At 35.0% G+C, this 20,293-nt stretch overlaps 3 protein-coding genes across 5 annotated transcripts; all 3 read right to left on the bottom strand.

Moving 5' to 3' along the window:
- Positions 1-1,538: 1,538 nt before the first annotated feature.
- On the bottom strand, positions 1,539-3,199 carry LOC128165502 (dynein light chain Tctex-type protein 2B-like). The gene is made up of 2 exons (XM_052830111.1): positions 3,057-3,199; positions 1,539-2,610 (listed from the first exon to the last, which is right to left on the bottom strand). Exon 2 carries the CDS (start codon positions 2,603-2,605, stop codon positions 2,039-2,041), a length of 567 nt encoding a protein of 188 aa, XP_052686071.1. The 5' UTR covers positions 2,606-2,610; positions 3,057-3,199; the 3' UTR covers positions 1,539-2,038.
- Positions 3,200-11,905: 8,706 nt separating this feature from the next.
- LOC128165500 (dynein light chain Tctex-type 5-B-like) lies at positions 11,906-13,819 on the bottom strand. The gene has a single exon (XM_052830106.1). It carries the CDS (start codon positions 13,606-13,608, stop codon positions 12,961-12,963), a length of 648 nt encoding a protein of 215 aa, XP_052686066.1. The 5' UTR covers positions 13,609-13,819; the 3' UTR covers positions 11,906-12,960.
- Positions 13,820-16,602: 2,783 nt separating this feature from the next.
- On the bottom strand, positions 16,603-19,841 carry LOC128165501 (dynein light chain Tctex-type protein 2B-like). 3 transcript variants are annotated; one of them, XM_052830107.1, is made up of 3 exons: positions 19,702-19,841; positions 18,953-19,111; positions 16,603-17,597 (listed from the first exon to the last, which is right to left on the bottom strand). In XM_052830107.1, exon 3 carries the CDS (start codon positions 17,519-17,521, stop codon positions 16,877-16,879), a length of 645 nt encoding a protein of 214 aa, XP_052686067.1. In that variant the 5' UTR covers positions 17,522-17,597; positions 18,953-19,111; positions 19,702-19,841; the 3' UTR covers positions 16,603-16,876. The 3 variants fall into 3 exon arrangements, with proteins under 3 accessions (XP_052686067.1, XP_052686068.1, XP_052686069.1); XM_052830108.1 differs by having other exon boundaries at positions 18,953-19,123; positions 19,702-19,806; XM_052830109.1 differs by lacking the exons at positions 18,953-19,111; positions 19,702-19,841 and adding an exon at positions 18,005-18,145.
- Positions 19,842-20,293: the final 452 nt, after the last annotated feature.

Genomic DNA, 20,293 nt, shown 5'->3' with positions numbered 1-20,293 from the left:
TAAGATTTTTTTTTCTTGAAGTAACGGGATAATATTATACATGTACATGTTTTGCAGTAAATGAATTTTAGGAGTTTATATTCAATTTATATACAATATATCGCCGTTTATTTTTTAAACGCATTATTATTCTAACAGCCAAATTATATATGTCACAGTGGTTTCCATATGTTGCCATATAGCTTATGATAGCGGCTGCCCATTTTCTGCTATTGAAGTCCGGAAAGGAAAATTTATTAATATAGATTTTTGATATAATACAACCCCAACATTTTAGAGACTAAAGTGTTTGCCACTCGTCATTTTTTTTTAAATCAAGGATTGATAAAACCTGCCGCAATGTTACTATTGACAAGCGATACCAAAACTTACTGTCCAATAGGAATTAATCCAAATACGATCTTATACGAACCAAGTTGGATCTGAATATATATATTTTATTGGCATTTATCTATATTATCCGTTTTTACTATATCACATTTTCATTGTTCAATGCGTAAACAATATACTCTAAATCATCCCACCCTATACGGTCTATGATCAGATCTAGAGGGGAGGGGGAACAGTCCGGATCCCACCTGATATACTATAATTGCATTTTAAATTTATCAAAATTAGGCCTGGACCCCCCCCCCCCCCCCTTACCTAGCAAACATAGATATCCCTCGTACCCCCCCCCCCCCCTTCCCCCTCCCGAAAACAATTCGAGATCCTCTCATGTTCGTTTTAAATGTAATGAAGACTAATCCAATATCTATTGAACACGTCATAAGAATTCGTTTATAATTTTTGAATTCCTAAATGGTAAAATCTCTAATATGAATATTATTAAAGCAGTAAAGTGAACCTGATTTAATAAAACAAGAATTTCTTTTTTTTTCTCAATGGTACTTTGTACAGCGGAAATACAACCGCCGATATCGGGAAAGAAAAAATCAAGGACAGATTAAAGATATACTAGTATCAAAAGAGAAAGGAACAGGAAATTTCATATGTTTTACAAGTTTTCAGTCAATTATCATTATAACATTTTGACAAACCAATATTATTAGCAACGTTGAATTACTTATTGAAGATATTCTTACCTTGTTTTATAATAAGAAATGTAGTTTAAAGTTTCATTTAACATCCGTTACTTTAACTTTCAATTTCGTATCAATTTATTAGATTTTTATATCAAACTAAACAATACCCTTTTATAAATATTTTAGGCGTACATATATTCGCTTTCAAGAGGCAAATATATATTTCTAAAATTAAAGCAATTATCATTATAAAAGACTTTGAAATGGGTCAGTGTCGTTAAGACAATTTTCTTCAATTTCCGTGCGTGCTGCGTATATTCAATATTTTTGAAGTTTTATGAAAATTATCCAAGCTTTTCAAGGTTTTGCAATAAGCGTCTTTATAATTTGAAATATATATAGAATTAGTGAGTTTTTTAACTATTTATTTTTAATATTTCTGGAATAAAAAATTGCTTTGATAAAATTAACATACGTTACTGCGATTTTAATCCCCCCCCCCCCCCCCCCCATGCGAAGAATCTGAGCTAGATTTGTTAAAACAACAGGTATGTAGGAATAATTTTCAGAAAAAAGTATCAGAAATGATCTTCTTTCAGAAAACCAAATTATTAAAACTATCTGGCAAACTTAATTTTTTAACAACGTAACCAGTGTAACGTTAATGGAGTAGCAATTTTGAGAATGACTGTTATTCTGTTTTCAGTATAGTGACAGTCTAATTAACACGTGTTCTTTTGAATACGATTAAGCAGCGTTTGTTGAACTTTTCAGAAATTGCAACACAACCAAACAATACTCAAACTTTCGCCTATACATTTTATACCGTGTAAGGACATATGTGAAGGTAAAAAAAGTACTGTTTTCGATATTCGGTAATATTGCTTTTAAAAAGCTATCATTCATAATTTCTAGAAATTGAAATAATTTAACATTGCATTAGAATCTAAAATGATCTTGCACAACTGTCATTTCATAACATAATATTCCCGATCTCTCTTTGATCTAATCAATCATTCGTGATAAAGTCCATACAGCGTGACTGTGCAGTAGAAGGTTTTGTCCGTGTGTGTGTAGGTGACGCACGTGTCAAGGTTTGTGTCCCACAGGCACCTGCTGCTGAGGCGAACACTATTGTCTCCCGCGCTTCCCATAGAAACCAAGCAGACGAACTTATAGCGCTCAAATTCCAGCGTCTTGACCTGTTTCAGTATAAGGTCGGGCAATCTCAACGTCATTTCCGCCGGGTTTGGCGTGGAACTGACGCTGTATTCATAGTTGTCCAAGAGAGGGGATAGCACGGCCTTGATAAGATCCTTGACACGCGCCGGGCTAAAACGCTTGTTTCGATCAGGCTCCATTCGATAGGTGGGCTCATACTTTTTCTCAATGACCATTTCTGGTACGGCCTCCTTTTCGCTGATGACGGACGACTCAATACGAGGCTTTGTTAAGGTCTTGGTCAGTTTCCGCAGACGAGCGACCCCCGTGAGAGTGGGCGCTGAAATGTTACTGTTCCGGGGTGGGCTATCCTCTTCCTCTGTGTCTATATCGACAGACGACTGTTTCTGAGATAGCATGGCGTCTACAATATACATGTCAGAGTTCGTTTTATAAGTGTTACATATAACGTTATGATATGACTGAAAGCATATTGTCCAAGGTGATATGGGACACCTCCATATTGTGACGTGCTTCCTATCGATATAAACAATCTTTTCCTTTCCAAACAGCGTACGTAGCGCGATGGTTAAGAAGGTTAACTGCGAATCGCTTAGTCATAAGTTCAAATCCCACTGGTGCATTTACAATTTTTACCTTTCAAAAAAAATTTTAAAACATTTTTGGGTCAAATATTGTAAAATTTGAAAATTCTAAAACGGCGAAAGTATTTTAATTGTAACGTACTTTTATCTATGTTGATACCAACCAATCCACCTTTTGCAAGGGTTCCAATCATTCATAGACACATAAATAAATAAAGAATACAAAACAAAAACCCGTAAAAAATTTGAATTAAAGAATACATACCTTAATTTTTCTAAGCACCGTATACCCTCTGTTCAATAATGCTGTAGGAGTCAAAACTGTAAGAAAGCGGCGTCTTTTTTTCTACTTGAAAGAAACGGTGCAGACCGCTGGTGTTTAAATACAGTTCGATATTTTCCATTTTAATTTGTAAACAATTGGCCAGTGAGCTTTTGATAAGTTTGAGAAATATGTTCAATGAACGACTATTACGTTACAGTGTAATTTGAACAGTTGTGAAGTCAACAAAAGGAGGTAAAGCTTAAGGTGTTTTATCGACTGTGAGTTTTTGTGACCCTATATACATAGTGCAGGGCAGTTACTTTTGTCTTGATAAAAAAAGACTTATTGATTTGGACAATATCATTATGAACTGTTCTTCAAGTAAAATAAAAGCATATTGTTTCAGTTTTTTAAAATCTGCAATGAAAATCTAACTGCGCTTATGTCATACCTGCATTGTTTTATATGACCTTGGAACCACTAGCATAGACACTTTTCAGAAGTACAACTTCTTGGGTTTTGAGAGAGAGAGAGAGAGAAAGAGAGAGAGAGAGAGAAAGAGAGAGAGAGAGAGATTACACGGGACAATGACCCAGTAGACCAAGAAGAGGATAGTTAATTTTAAAACTAATGATAATTATTTATTCAGATATATTCAGATTGTAAGTGTCAACTTCATAAATTTCATTACTGGATGAAAAACAGATGGTCCCAGTCAATTAAAATTCAAGAAAAGCAGAGTACATAAGCTTTAGTCTAGATCAAGTCATTATTTCTTTGAAAGATTGTGAAACTGTTCTGTTTACTGCCAGCACACAACTTCAATGTGCAGTCATAGGTAGGGGAGGGATGGGATGATTTAAATCAGAAGTGTTTTTTATGTTCGTTTTTTATTCCAGAAACGGGGGATAGAAGGTTATAAAAATAGAATATTAATTTTTTTCTGGTCTTGAGCAGGCAATATTATCAAACTGTCATTTTACGTGTACAGTTTTTAAACAAAATTAGTAAATCGAGCTGTTCCGTTTTTTACTCATTAGATCTCTATATACGTGCATATACATATAGTTAATCACCCGGGGTCTTGCTATTTGATCAGTGAAATAATGAAATGTTCTAGTATGATCCAAATGCTGAATGAGAAATATATATCAGCATCCAAGAAACCTAATGGGGATGACCAGTGACGTGCATGGTATCTCTTCTGTAAATGGTAATGCACATTTACTGGGGGGGGGGGGGGGGGGGGGGTACACCAAAACTTTTGGAGGGAGAGTTGCTCAAACTAAACAGCAAAAAATAACCTATACTCAAAGCAAGAAAGAATCGAGAAATAATATTTAGAGGCCAGAAAAAAGGGTTGGGATTGGAGTACATAATTATGTACAATCATGGGCGAAAATGCATATATTGTAATGTGCATGGCAACGCCATAGTGATACATCTTGAGCATATTTTGTACATCACTATTCAAATATTGATAAAGAAAAGTTTCTAGAATAAATCAAGAGACCCATGGGCCACATCGCTCACCTGAGGAACAATAGGTATGATAAAATCAGCTTAATGGAGTCACAATGCAAACTATCTGGACAATGTACAATAATACATGTAGATCCTGTATAAATAAAATCCATTTCCCCCTTGGATATTCTTATGTTTATAATCATTAATCCCTTATCTAACAGGATGATTTTATAGTCATATCACATGTTGAGTATTGCAGTTCTAAAAAAAAATCCTTAACAATAGTTTATATATGGGATATAAACCTACATCAAACTCTGAACCTTTTTGTGAGGCCAAAGAAATGTCCTAGGGCCAAAGTCTTAACAATTATAAAGAATCATCTGGCTGATTAGTTTCTGAGAAGAAGATTTTTTAAAGATTTACCCTATATATTCCTATGTTAAACATTGACCCCCCCCCCCCCCCATTGTGGCCCAACCCTACCCCTGGGGATCATGATTTTCACTACTTTGAATCTACACTACCTGAGAATGCTTCCACACAAATTTCAGCTTTCCTGGCTGATAAGTTTCTGAAAAGACGATTTTTAAAAATTTACTCTATCTATTCCTATGTTAAAATTTGACCCCCCATTGTGGCCCAAACCTACCCCCGGGAGTCATGAATTTCACAACTTTGTATCTACACTACCTGAGGATGCTTCCACACAAGTTTCAGCTGATTAGTTTCTGAGATGGAGATTTTTTAAAGATTAACTCTGTGTATCCTATGTAAAACTTTGATCCCCGATTGTGGCCCCACCCTACCTCCGGGAGTCATGTTTTTCCACAACTTTTAATCTACACTACCTGAGGATGCTTCCACACAAGTTTAAGCTTTCCTGGTTGATTAGTTTATAAGAAGAAGATTTTTAAAGATTTACCTTAGATATTCCTATGTAAAACTTCGACTCCCCATTGTGGCCCAACCCTACCCCCGGAGGTCATGATTTTCACAACTTTGAATCTACACTACCTGAGGATGCTTCCACACAAGTTTAAGCTTTCCATGCTGATCAGTTTATGAGAGGACGATTTTTAAAGATTTACTCTATATATTCATATGTTAAAATTCGACCCCCCATTGTGGCCCCACCCTACGCCTGGGGGTCATGATTTTCACAACTTTGAATCTACACTACCTGAGGGTGCTTCCACAAAAGTTTCAGCTTTCCTGGCTGATTAGTTTCTGAGAAGATTTTTTTTAAAGATTTACTCTATATAGTCCTATGTTAAACTTTGACCCCCCCCATTGTGGCCCCATTCTACCCCCGGGGGTCACAACTTTCACAACTTTGAATCTACACTACCTGAGGATGCTTTCACACAAGTTTCAGCTTTCCTGGTCTTATGGTTCGTGAGAAGATTTTTGAAAATTTCTCGAAAATTTTCATAAATTCCTAATTATCTCTCTTTGCAAAAGGGCGTGATCCTTAACTTTTACAACTTTGAATCCCCTTAGGCTTAGAATGCTTTGTGTCAAGTTTGGTTACAATTGGCCCAGTGGTTCTTTAGAAGATGTTGAAAATGTGAAAAGTTTACAGACAGACGGACAGACGGGCGACAGACAAAATGTGATCATAATTGCTCCCTTGAGCTTTCAACTCAGGTGAGCTAAAAAGATAAAAATCAGAGTTTTGAATACATTCATTACTTCGATCATCTCTTTGAATAGAGTTTAGGAAATACATGTTTATTTTCATTTCTTAAAAACATTTCATAATCGGGAAAACTAAGACCGTGGGGAACATAAAGCAAACAAATAAAAACTAAAATAATATGCTCCATGGAATGATATCTTCCCTTGAACCACTTTAAAAGATATCAAAACCCCAATAGTTGAGAGAGAGAGAGAGAGAGAGAGAGAGAGAGAGAGAGAGAGAGAGAGAGAGAGAGCACTCTTTCAGTCTTTAAGAAGCTACGGTTGTCTTTCCTAGCAGATACGACAAAACTAGGGTTTTTTAGTCGAGCTATAATTCTGCTGCTACAATTGTTTACAAGTGATAAAATAGTTTATTTAGCACTTAATTCATCAGCATACAGCCCATGCATTTCTTATATCAGATTGGGAAAGGTACAACTGTAGTATCATTTTCAAAGGGAAAGGAATATCTCCTTAAGATCTTCACATGGCAAAAAAAAAACCCAAACAAAAAAAAAAACAAAACAAAAAAACAAAAAAACAAACAAACAAAAAACAAAAACAAAACAACCACCCCCTCCTCAAAAACCACCCACCCCCTCAAGAAGTTAATTGAATAGAAATTAGATAGAAATAAAACAAGACAAAATGCACCAACGTAAAGTCTCAAATTCTCAAATTTCTACTGAACCGGGATAGAGGATGCTCGTTTCTTTACTGTAAAGTTTCAATTTTTAACTCGATTAGTTTTTACTGATTTTAATAAATAGAGAGATCAGTTGGCTTTAGAAGTACAGATTGGGTGCAGTTAGACTGTTAGAGATCATTCATCTTAAAAACTTACACCTTTAAAAAGTGCTAACGACTTCATTGACCAGCAGAGGTTATCTTTCTTGTTAAAATCAAATCGCAACAAATTAGTGTAATTTCAAAATATTCTACGAAAAATAACCTGTTTAAAGAATTTGTAATTGATAAAAGAATCATAAAATGATTGCAATTGTTTTAGAAATGCAGTACTTTGAAATGCTTACAAGAAAATGTTGAAGGAAGAAATAATCAATGTTTGTGGCATTTAAAATTGCAAGTAATTGGGGTGATCGTGATGAAGGGACATATAGCTGGTACTGAGCAATTTGCTGTCATTTAGAAAAAGGCTGCAATACGTGGACTATATGCACGTGTCTCCAACGGAAACGTAAAAATCCTTAGGTTGTCCAATATTCCACTGACTCTAACCCTCTGCATCTATTATATGGCATGCGGGAGAGACATCATTCTGCAAAAAGTGTTGTGATGATTAATAGAAGCAAGCCTGTGTATTGCCTTTAACGATGACCCTTTTACATCAGAATCTTATAACATGATTATGCTAGTGAAGATTACATGTATAGTATACGGAATTTTTTTAATTGTTAACTTTGCAGAGACAGTTTTGTGTAAAATTTTGATCCATTTTACCTGAGATTAAAACTTTTATATACACAAATATTCAATCATATATACAAGCAGTCATATAATCATTCAATGATGTTTTGCCTCAAATGCATAACAATTGTATTCGATAGTTCACTAACAGAAAACTAAATGTAAAGTTAAGCTATACTGAAAAAAAACCCCACCGCGATTTATGCTTTTGAAAGACTTTTGCAGTTTCGGCATTACATAAAACTTATTCCATGATACTGACAGCTGATATCATATGCCGATCATTATTTTAAAAGGAATACTTTGATTTTTTACAGACCTCACTTTTGCGATTTTATTTTATTTTTAGCCGGGCTCTGCTGAAAGCAGAGTCCTCAGAATCGCCAATGTTACTATAAATAGCACAAGTAAACAAAAAACCAAACAGCGTCAAGGTAAAGCTTCCGCTATACCAAATAGTTACACAAAGAGCCACGTTTTGTCAAAAGTGTTGGCATTTTGTTTCTTTTTTTTAAATTTCGAATGAATTGTCTATCTTTTTTAGTTTTCTTATTAATAACGTGTTTTTAAAACATTACTATGCATTTTGGACACATACAATGCGCATGAATTTCCATGAACTTCTTTGCTGCGCGATGAAGAAATGGGGATTGAATATATAATGCTTGTTTCAAAATTCAGGCAGCAACTGTTGAACTTTTTAACTTCTACTAGACAGACATATTTTTGTTTATAGCCGCTTACAAAATTTGGTCGCTCTTTAATGCTTTGCCGACATTAAAAGCATGAGAGAGAGAGAGAGAGAGAGAGAGAGAGAGAGATTGAGATTTTCAGTCTTTACTACACAATATGCATAAAGACACACCAAAAGAGCCCGGCTTTCAGTACTTCAGTACTTTGATTTTTTAATTTAAGCTTGATTTTTTATATGCTTGATAAGAATTAAACATAAACAAAACTTTTTCCATTTTGATATCTCAGTGAAATGATGCATGGTGAGTGTAGAGTTTGCAATCTTTTTAGTCAGTTTTTTTCCAAATACAAACTACCTCGGTGAACTATAGCTATAACGAGAAATGCAATTTTCCCGTCAAAGATTTGTCTGATTTTTGTGAGTTGATTTTAATCAACTCTCCTTGCAGTTACTCAGACAAACCGAAAGTGAAACAGTGTTTGGACCTCAGCACAAATCATCACCGCTGACAAGACTTAGTTCTTGAAAATAATCGATATATTCAATGTAATGTATGCTGAAGCATTGTTTTCAAGGAAACTTATTTATAAATACCTTGAAAATAGTCAGATTTTAAATGGTACGAACAATTTAAATATTTGTTGTAATCGTATGTATTCCTACGCCAGAGTCCAATATAGTCTCGTTCAACTCGACGCTCGGTTGTCTCCGTAAATCCTTGTCGAGACTTGAGTTCAATATTGCTTGGATCCATACAATTTTCGAGAAATATTTCTATTACTGATACATAGTCAGGCACGTAGCATCGTTTTTGAAAGTGCGTAATTCAAATTAGAAACTTCAAGTACTTGTCATGCAAAATAACATATCGTTGATTTTAAAATAAATAAACATCGACAAAATCAATTCCCGTCAATTCTTCAGTACTTTGATTATAATCGCAAACGTACGTTGTATTTTTTCATATACCAGGCGATGGAGGGATAACAATGTCTAACTTACCTCCATAACAAATACAATGTACTATGTACGTTTGTTATAAAAATTCCGAATTTAGGAGGGGTGGGGGTGTACGGACACCCGATGTCCCTAGATTAATTCCCAATTTCATTATTAAACCTCTACAAGTGCTGCTGATATATAAATGAAAATCAGCTTGATTACGTATTGTCTATGATTATCGGTACTTTAAAAACTGAAATTCTTTGAATATGACAGCTTTAAATCATCCTTTTAAATGACCTCCTTATCTGTCTATTATAAATAAGACTCGGGTAAAATTCCAATAAGAGGGCTTTAATCTGTTCTGTTTGGTGTCAAAGAGATAGACCTGTTTTTAATAAACATGGATTCATTAATGACAATACAAGTCCCCGGTAGCTGTCCTTTGAGAAAGAAATTAGAATTTCAGGCGATTTCCCCCGTATTGACTACCATTGATTACTGGCATTCTAATTGTATGTAAGCTCAATAGCTTCGATCGCATGTGACACGATGGTAGTCTTTTTACAAATGACAACTGGCGGAATAAATGATGATTTACGTAACTGGTTTAGAAGATCTCATTGAAACTAGAAAATAAAACACGAAAACTTATATGGAACAAAGGATTTCTTCTTATTTCAGATATACCCAAGTTCTCCAGTACTTAAGGTTAATTATTTAAAAATGCACATGTATTTATTTTCTCTGATTTTATATTATTTTTTTTTATATACATTTAATTATACAGAATTGTATGACTGTGTCATTCTCAGTTAAGAAAATACCGGACACGGCATGTACATTTTGTCTAATGACCGTTGCTAGTTTTGGATAGCTGTGCAAACTCGCTAGAATTTACGATGTTCCAAGGATTCTAATCAAAGTGTACCACAGTGCGTAGTAACTAGATACATTACCGGTAAATAGATATATAGGTGTAATAATGGCACTGACCTACCTAGAATGGAGGAAAATTATGAAATGATAAATGAATGAGTATATTAAAAAAAATAAAGAAAAGATAAAAACGTTTTTGTTACAAAACTGAAATGCATGATAAAAATTCTCACAAGCCATTGGGGCCAGTGAAGGGGGATGCGGCATAAATATTCTCATATAACCACAAAGTGATATTCAAAGAAAAGGTTTTGATAAAACCTATTTCACTGCATAGGCACTGTTTTTCCTTCAGTCTAGCCTGTCCATATCAAGCATATGGTCCTCAGGTCGGCCCAGGTCATTCAGATTTGGGTTATTCCCCGTTGCCGTTGAGTGACTCTTGAATAATACACGACACTTTTTGTCATGATAGGAATCAAATCATTAAATGGCTCATTATTCCCATTTAAGTGTGAACGTCTTAAGAAAGAAGGACAATTTCCTTTTCTGTAATCGATTTGGATAAAATTGCAGGATATTTTTCTAACCGTCTAAACTTGAAGGTAGATAATGGACCGAACAATGGAGAATAAAAATAGTGTATGAATTATTATCAAAAAGTACACGCGCTCTGTCGATTTCAATAGTCTCGAGTTTATTCAAAGTTAAAAAATAGCGAATGTCAATCTAAAGGGAGCGGCGTGTTCCATTGTACGTCCCTATTCCCGGAGCTGGGACGATTACCTCAGTTATTCTAGTCTGGAATATGCAAGATTATTAGAGATATGGATATTGCATTGGTAAATATACATTTAAATAGAAATCAGACACCCCTATGTTTGTAGTCCTTATAACAAGACATCTTTTGTGCAAAATCTTTAAATTGTTTGTTTTTCAGATAGAATATGCATCAAATATAGATATTACAGTTATATTAGATTTATTGGGCGATGCATTTACATAAGGGAAAACGAATTCATTTTTCCATACCATGCATCGAAGAGGCCCAAAAAACGTTTATGACAGGCATACAAAACCATGATCCACTGAAGGTGTAAAGTGTTTGTTAAGAAAGCTCCTTTTAGTCTTTTAAAATAAAACGTATAATACTGTTGTTTTCTCTTTTTCTCAAATTTTATATATCGCCAAACTAAAACTGAGCTAACAGAATACATATGTATACATAACAACTTGTCTTTTGTAAATATCTCTCTCAAGAATTATGAACTAGGAGGACATTGTCCATGACACGGTTACTTTTGTACTGTAGTTTTATTTCTTTACGTTTTTAATTTCTTTAATTTCCGATAGTTTTCGTATTACCTGGTTTACTTCTAGACTGGATTTTTCATGCACGAGCGCTTCCGCGCTCAGTATAAATAGATTTACCGGGGAGTATTCGATTAATGCGAAGTTCGTTACAAGGCACTACAGGTTTTGTCTTTGGTTTTCCCTACCCGCCCTGACCCAAATATGTTTTTTGAGATCAACTAATATTTTTGTGTTGTCGTTTATTTGCATGTTGAATGGATATTAAATGCGATTTGTAACGAACGCACCAATCCTAAAAAAAATCTGTTTTGTTTTTCAATAACTTACTAAAGAAAATATTTATTTTTTGAGGAGTGAAACGTGGGGGAAAATAAATAAATATGAACAGGGGGGGGGGGTTACCGGAAACAGGAATAAACTTAACACATTCATTTTACTATTATTTTTTAAATCTCAATTTTATTTTACTTATATGGTGAACAAAGTATAAATCTCATTAATAAACAAACAATTTCTGACATGACTATAGCAAATATCGTGTATTATGTATGGACAATGCACAGAAAGTACAACAAACATTACGTTAGAGGAAACTGGGTCCATTTAAATATAAAGTTCAACGTTTTAATCATACAGTGGCATAAAATGCCTGTGAGGAAAATAGTACCTAGCATCCCACTTTCCGTTAATTGCTGGTATTAGTGTTTACAATCAATATTTACATTGAGGTTTTTGTCATGAACCTCAAATCAGCTTTGAAAATTCAATTTATTCCAAAATAACATAAAGGCCAAGAATCAATGTCATCGTTTGTCGCCTATTGAATATCAATCTGTATCCACACAGTGGTTTTAGAGAGAAATCAACAGAAAAAAATCAATATATTAATTAAAAATATGGATTTTAAACCAAACAGGCAAAAAGTAGAAACTTTAGTAACTGATAGCTTTTAAACACGCGGTTGCCCATAGAGACTGGGCTACGAAAGCTCTTAATTGTCGTAAATCTCCAGAAAGGATTAACAAACGGATTAACGAGAGAAGAAGTCACATAATGGCCGGTTCAAAGACTAAAGACTTTTGGATCTAGAATTACAATTAATTACTGGGGACATTGTGTGCTATTATTTACGAGTTCGGCATTTTCTATTTCTAGATTTAGTTCTAGTAATCGTTTAATACTTTTACATGTGGTTTAAAACCTTTGGCTTTATTACGTAGGTAAACGGGTAGAATGAAATGGAAAAAAAACCCCGCGAATATCAAGTATACATGTAGTTGGATGAAACATATGATACCGCGTATATATAAATGTCCTTATTTCGAATCGTTCCTGTCTAATTACGTATGCAATGTATGCAAATCTACTCACATCTTGTCGACACACTTTCATTATAACAGTGATCAACAAGTTAAACTTTGCAATACCAAACACGATACCACAGATGCAATACCGATACAACATAAAATCTCAGGTTTTGGCAAGTACTAATAGAAATCATTCTGCGTATATACCGTACACAGTGCATGCGCAAAATATATCGGAATTTTTGAAAGTATATGATGCAAAAGTGTCAGTATCTGGGAACCATTGGCATCGACTGGACATCTGCAGACCCTGTCCCTGTTGTTCACCAATCACAAGCAAGCAGACGATCTTGTAGCGGTCAAAGTTCAGCCGCTTGACGCGGTCTTTGATATCGTCACTCAGAATCTTCCCAAACGTCGGGGTCTGTCGCTTGTCGTATGTGTAGTTCTCCAGGCTCCGATGCAGGGTCTCCTTGATGATGTCTTCCACTGAGCGGGCGGAAAACTTGACTTCCGGTGCCATCTTGTACGTAGGTTCCTGTCTGAGGCTCACAGACTGTAGGTTTAAGGAAGACCCCTGCGTGTCCTCCCTTTTTATCGGGGCCCTGGTTGACATTCTCCGACTAAACCTTCTGGCACTGCTAACACCAAGCGTGGGTCCCCCGGATCCTGACCCCCGGGATCGTAAACTCGGTGTCATGCTCTTTTTGCGATCTCCGAGGGATATCTTCAACACCGGCTCAGATATACTCACGCTGGGTTTGATTGAGTCTAGGTGTTCGTTGGAACCACTCGGTGGAGCGGTCAAGCTTCTCTTGTGTCTGGACATATTATCCATTTTGTGGTCACTGATCTCGGGTAGTCACATGAATGAAGAACAAAGTCTGACAATCAGAACACAGATATTTGTCTGGTAAAAAATGACCAAAGAAGAAAAAATAGGCACGAAATGTTGTGTTGAGTCCACAATTTATGTCCAGTTTTTGACAGTAACAGTTCCCCGAGCCAGCTGTACACGTTCTCCTAGCTATATCCGAGGTGTTACCGACTCCTAGCTACCAGTATTAGGATTAATCAGAGACCAGAGGTCCCTATTTTAGTCGGTTAATCTATAATCTTCTTGAATACTTTTAACATGTTAAAACACCAGATTTCTGAGTTAAGGGGTCCTGACAAAATACACACGTGAGGTTTGATTATAAATTTTGATGACACCTCTAAAGAAAATCATAGGAAAAAATCTGGAAAAAACTGCATTGAATGTGTCTTATTTTTTATTATACTCTTTCAATTTTTCAACAAGAAAAAGCAAATAAGACACATGTAAATAATTTCAAAGCCCTTATTGTTCTACATGTAACTTCATAACAAACAATTAATTTGTTCCAAGGGCATCTAGAAATAATTTTTGATGTTAATAGAAACTTAAATCAAAATAAAAATCTGGTAAATGTCTTTATCTTGATACAATGCAAATGGTAAAAAGTAACGTAAAATCGATAGATTGTAATCAATTTACTACATGTTCATGTTTTTGAATCTTTCAGAAACAGTAACGATATAAAATATTGTGTACATATATAAACAAACAAAAACCCACGTCATATCATATACAATATAGCACATGTACCTACAGCCGATTGACTATTTGCATGCATGGTAAGCCACTGTAAAAAGAGTTTTTAACCAATTTTGTTACTGATGTACTGCTGTATTTTACCTGTCAGGTGAAATATCTACCTTTTAAAAATAAAATCATACTTAAAAATAATTCCCATAGGATATCTAAAATTTCCTACCGGAATTAAAATTTTCTAGGTATCCCGTGTAAAAATTATTTTTTTGGCACTGGTTTAATTAAAAAACATTGTTAAGAACCAACATGACACCTTTGTGGACGTTTATGTGAGTATGAATACGAATTGGTCATACGACCAAGATTTGAAGTTTGGGTAAATTCATATTTAATTCTATTCTGTTGTAAATAAAAAATCCAATTATTTTATCTTTTAAACTTTAATACATTGTATTTTATAAAGAGCTGGGAATTCTTCTATAGGAGACCAATACAGTCTAAAAAGTGGCCTCGACCATTCAGAGTGAATGAATATATTTTTCGAATAGTAACAATAACGGTGTCCCATAATGACCGGGGAAGATTGAAATTCAGATATAACTGCTAAAATTGAAAATTTCCGTATACAGATAAAGAGAGATATTTTTAGATACATGTAGTGTCATGAGTATAACGAACAGGCTGACCTATTTTCCGAAGGATCAGAGAATGCTTTGCAATTTTTTCACTCGATGAAACGGCTAGATAAGCTGGTGGCGCTGATGGCGACACGTGTATACATATAGTGGGTGCACTGTAGTCTGAACGATGAGTTGGTCTTATCGCAATCGCTGTTTTGACCAGAATTTGCAAAAGAATAAAGAAAAAAAGACAATAAATAAACAGGATTACGATGGATTATTATCAATGACGCTTCGACCATTTAGTGCATGCTCTTATTAAACAAAGATAAGTTTTGAAAAGAAATTATCTTTGCTACAACTTTATACATGCTTTTAATAAAATATGTGTTTAATTTGTTTTTTTTTTCACTGGATTTCGGTTGGTTTTGTTTATGTAGTATAAGAAAGGCCCGGGGGCTCAATATATACTTAATCTTATAGTGACCTATATTCCGTCTGGCTTCTGTGTAGAAGTAAACACAATGTGCTTGACAAGAACAAAATTTAAAGCTTGATATATTTTCAATTGATATCCTTAATACATGAACTTGATTTTTTTTGTTAGTCCAAATACCCCCTCTCTCTCTCTCTTTCTCTCTCTCTCTCTCTCTCTCTCTCTCTCTCTCATAAATTTGTTTAGTTTCAGTTTACATCTTCGACTCCTAAGTTGCTGTGCTTTTCATATTCTAAATTCTAAAGAAGGAAAGCAAGTCTTTAAAAAAAAAAATACGTCCATTCTTTAGGATAGGCAGTCAATCGAAGAACATTTGTTTAAACTTTTATTGATAATCTTAGTAACATGAGCCGATATTAAAAATCACCCCAACTCAAAAATTAATATCATTGATATGAATGATATTTCACCCGAAATCAAATATTGATTTAGGCTGGTGGCAAGCATAAGTAGGACAGGTCGGTTGACGATACAAACCTGTTATAAATCATTACATATATGCTAAAATTCAACGGGGTAGTTTTACAGAAATCGAAAAGTTTGTTGTGGATATATAAAGATATTAACCTCTCCAAAAGACAACAATCTTTAAAAAGGACGCATTTATTGTGATTCGTGTCATAGTCAGACGAGCTACATCTAGCAACTTATGATCTAAATTCATATCTCAAGACATATATTCAATTTACAATGATTTATACATTCTGTAGACACTTCCAGTGTTTGAGGAGCTCTTTGACCCAGCTATCCACACTAACATGACTTCAGATCTGCGCATGCAGGGCAATATCTGTAAGTGCTCCAAAAGAAAGACATTTTACACCTTCTCATCTTTGATGAAAAAATATACTACCTTTAGAACGAATTAAATGGGTGTGCAATGTTTAAAAGATTGTAGACAACCAAGAAAACAGCCCTCAATTTAACATTCTTTAAGAGGAATATGAGATGTTGGTAGTAAATTACTTCTCAAAGCATAATCCCTCGCTTGATCCAGTAAATTCCATTTCTAAAAGACTCAACCATTGAGCAGACTTTAATTTACTGTGGCCTATAGTAAATAATAGAGACCAGAGTTAATTTACAACCGTAAACTCAAATGTTTTAAATAGACCTGTGAAAAAAAAGGTCACACACTACTTATCGTAAATACGATTTATTCAATATCACATATTTGAATATACATGTATATGGTTTGTGAATAAAATACAGATCGTACAAATGTACGATCAAGAGTGTAATTAAATGAAATATAATATCATAGTTATCAAGAAAAATGACATGTTAAAGCGTCTTCGTTGAACCCTCTATAAATCTACATGTAAAATATGTAAAAAGTCTTTGAGCGGGATTTCACAAGCTCTAGTCCTTGTAAATAACTTTAATTTGGAATACAAATAAACAACTCCTCTATTCATTCCTTATATACCGCGAACACCGACACATTGCAAAATAGATGTTTACTCTGAAACGAGTATGATGTGAAATCGTCCGTTTTGGGATCCCAGGCACATCGGCTCGTGGCCAGAACCGTGGCCCCACGATTCTCACCCAGCATCACATTACAAATAATCCGATAGCGGTCGTAGTGAAGCGCTTTCACTTTCTCTTTGATCTGGTTGCTAATGATCTTCGTGAGATTTCCCGAGTATTTTTTGCTATAAATCATTCCCTCTAATTTCTCGTCAATAAGTTCCTTCACGATAGAATAAACAGTCTTCTCATTGTAATGTTCCTTGGGTTCCATGCGATAGGTCGGCTCATACTGCTTCACAGGAACCGACACCGTGGATGCCGCACGCTGCTTCTTTGATAACCTTTTGAAGAACTTTTTGGTGGCCAGCATTCCGGACAGAGACCCCCGGGGCTGGGCCGCCTTTGGGGGTGGCCGTTTGGCGGGAACAGCGATGCTGTTCCGTGGCTTATCGCTGATGCTGACATTGTCTTTCTCCTTCCGCTCATAAGCGCTGAGCTTCCGCTCGGTAATGAGCACCGGTTTAAGATCGGCGTTCTTCTTCTCGATGTCCTGCTCAGCGCTGGCTTTCATTTTGGCGAGCATGTTGCCAAGGGATGTTGGGTATATCTCACTTTATATAATGGGGCTGATCTTTGCTAAGTTATTCTAATAAGTTTACCTGAAATGGTATACAGTCATTCTTTAGTCAAACAAACCAGTCAGAATAAGATCTTTATTTATTTCTAGTGAAGTGAAACACTTGTGATTTTGTCAAATATTTGTTTATTTTATTATTGATTCATTAAATCAAAGATTGCATTTAAATAAGGATGGTAGATATTCTGGATATTTAAATCTGCATTATAGAATATCAGAAATCCATAAAATGAAAAATCCTTTATCATAATAACCCATTACCCGACTCTTTTATCAAATCAACAAAAGTTGGCCGTGACAGCGAACAAGAAACAGAAAATTTAAAGCGTTCTGAAAAGCCACCAATAGGTGTTTTTGTCCCGTCTAGCTATGTCGAGGCGATGTTTGTCAGGGAAATTAAGTGATTAATTTCAGTATATAAATACTTACTGGGCAGTTTGTTGTGAAAATTGCCGTATCTAGTTACGTCAGATAAAGCCAAACAAATCTTAAGTTTCCGAGGAAGTCGTATGCCATCGTACCAAACTTGTGTCTTTTTAAATAAAGAATTGTTGATATTGATATTTTATGTAATCAGAAATATAAGTCATTTTGACCTACAAAGGTTGATTTCTGCTCGTCGCTAGGGTCAGAGACAGCATAGTATCGATATCCGAGAATATCCCTCTGTAGTCAAACTTTAAATCATTGAGCAACATTGGGAGATCCTCTGCGATTAGAGAAAATCTATACTATATAATTCATCTAATTCCAATCGATATAACAAGAGTATTTCTCGTTTAATGCTACCTTAGAATGACTGCAATATATTTTGAGTTTAAGTAGAGTTCATTGCATGTCAGTGCATTGAAAAGTAAAGAATCCTACAAACTGACGGTACTACGCAAAGTCTACTTGTATGCCGTTAATACGAATCCAAAAGTGCATTTCGGAAATGCTAGAACGATTACTTTTTGTCTTTTCTCGCCTCATGTTAAATGATCTTAATCTCATAGAATTTAGGTTTATAACAAGAATTAATCCTAATTCAACGTAGTCAAGGATAAAACTTGACCGAAATCTACAGCTCTAGTTCTTTAAAGTCGGGAACTAGCACTAGAGAGTTAAAAGAATTATTATGAAACGCCGATACCTAGTCATGACATTCAAATTCAGTCACCTAATATTTTGTCAAACCTTTTGATATTTGCAATCAACTGATATTTCAATCATGAAAGTTAATCAAATATAAAACAGCCATTAAAAATTTAAAAAGCTACGATCGTATAGTAAGTTCTGTATTGACACGAATGCAAGGAGTCGAAGACTTCTTACTATTTAACGGAGATTTTCATTTGATAAAAAATATTCATTCTAATATAAAAAAACCCAACTTACTTTTATGTTGTTAATAACAAATTTCTGAGAAATGCTGCCTCATTTTTCGTCCATTAACACAGGGACCTGTTTTGCCGTGTACATATAATCCTTTTGTGGTCCGAATGTCTCTTGCCTGCCCAGCTCCTGGCACGACCGTTAATCCAATCCAAAATAACACTGGAACCAAAGCTATTGTGGAATTAAAACCAGCACCCTGCTCTCACTCAGTTAAGCATAACAATTTCGTATCAATGTAAGTTCTATCTTTATTATTCGAGAACGAAAATATTTGAGGAAAAGATTTTCTTTCTTTTTTAAATCCCCCATTGATCCTCAGCACAACTTTGCACAAGACTACTATTAGTAGGTAAAATCTTTGTCGGAGATGTCATGGTTTTTAAAAGCCAGAATGAAATACCTACACGATAATGAAACTCTTGCCGAAAACTTCTTACATCTGAAAGCCTGCACTTACATGTAAATCTTGGTTCTATTATGAAAGATTTAAATTTGACCAGTGTGTACATATCTGTATATGGAGGGTTTTCGGACCCATTAGAACGGAAAAAAGCATCGAAGTGGTTAGTTTATCTACATTAAGTGACTGCTAAAAAGCCAATTGAACCTTTTTTAATATAGGCAGTGCATGGTTCCATCTATGCTCTCAAGTAATTCATCGATGTAAATTGAAATCTTTAAAAACCCGGTGATAGAATTGAAAAAAATTGACCAAAAAATTTCGCGTATATAAATTTGCATTAGCCTACCTGTGGAATGGGTATGCAGGTATATACTTATCCGAGCAGCGGCAATCTCCCTGGATATTAGATGATGTTCCGTCAGTTGCCAGTTACTGCAAGTAAACACAGCTGACGATTAAATATTTAAATCTCCGCTAGTAGGTGAGCGGAACTGATGGAAGGAAAATTATTCTCTCTACAGGAGGGTGAAGACTTTCTGATAATGCTCTCGCCCGTCTCATGTCAACATCAGGCGACCACCTTGCTGATTTCAAATGATGATCGATCCATGCTTCTCTCAATCGGTTTACTTACTGAATCAAATGAGGACCTATGCTTCTCTCATTCAGTTGACCTACTAACTTTAATGAGGACCTATGTTTTTTTCATCCAGCTGATCATGACTTACTGAATCAAATGAGAACCTTTGCTTCTCTTATTCAGTTGACATACTGAATTTAATATTGACCTTTGCTTCTCTCATTTAGTTGACATACTGAATCAAATGAGGACCTTTTCTTCTTTCATTTGGTTGACATACTGAATCAAATGAGAACTTTTGCTTCTCTTTTTTTAGTTGACATACTGAATTTAGTGAGGACCTTTGCTTCTCTCATTC

This window comes from Crassostrea angulata, chromosome 10 (genome assembly GCF_025612915.1).
Source record: "Crassostrea angulata isolate pt1a10 chromosome 10, ASM2561291v2, whole genome shotgun sequence".
Taxonomy (NCBI): Eukaryota; Metazoa; Mollusca; class Bivalvia; order Ostreida; family Ostreidae; genus Magallana; species Magallana angulata.
This window is presented reverse-complemented; position numbering and strand designations above follow the sequence as displayed.

Coding starts and splice junctions, on each gene's coding strand:
- LOC128165502 (XM_052830111.1), bottom strand. CDS start 2,605: ATGCTATCTCAGAAACAGTCGTCTGTCGATATAGACACAGAGGAAGAG.
- LOC128165500 (XM_052830106.1), bottom strand. CDS start 13,608: ATGGATAATATGTCCAGACACAAGAGAAGCTTGACCGCTCCACCGAGT.
- LOC128165501 (XM_052830107.1), bottom strand. CDS start 17,521: ATGCTCGCCAAAATGAAAGCCAGCGCTGAGCAGGACATCGAGAAGAAG.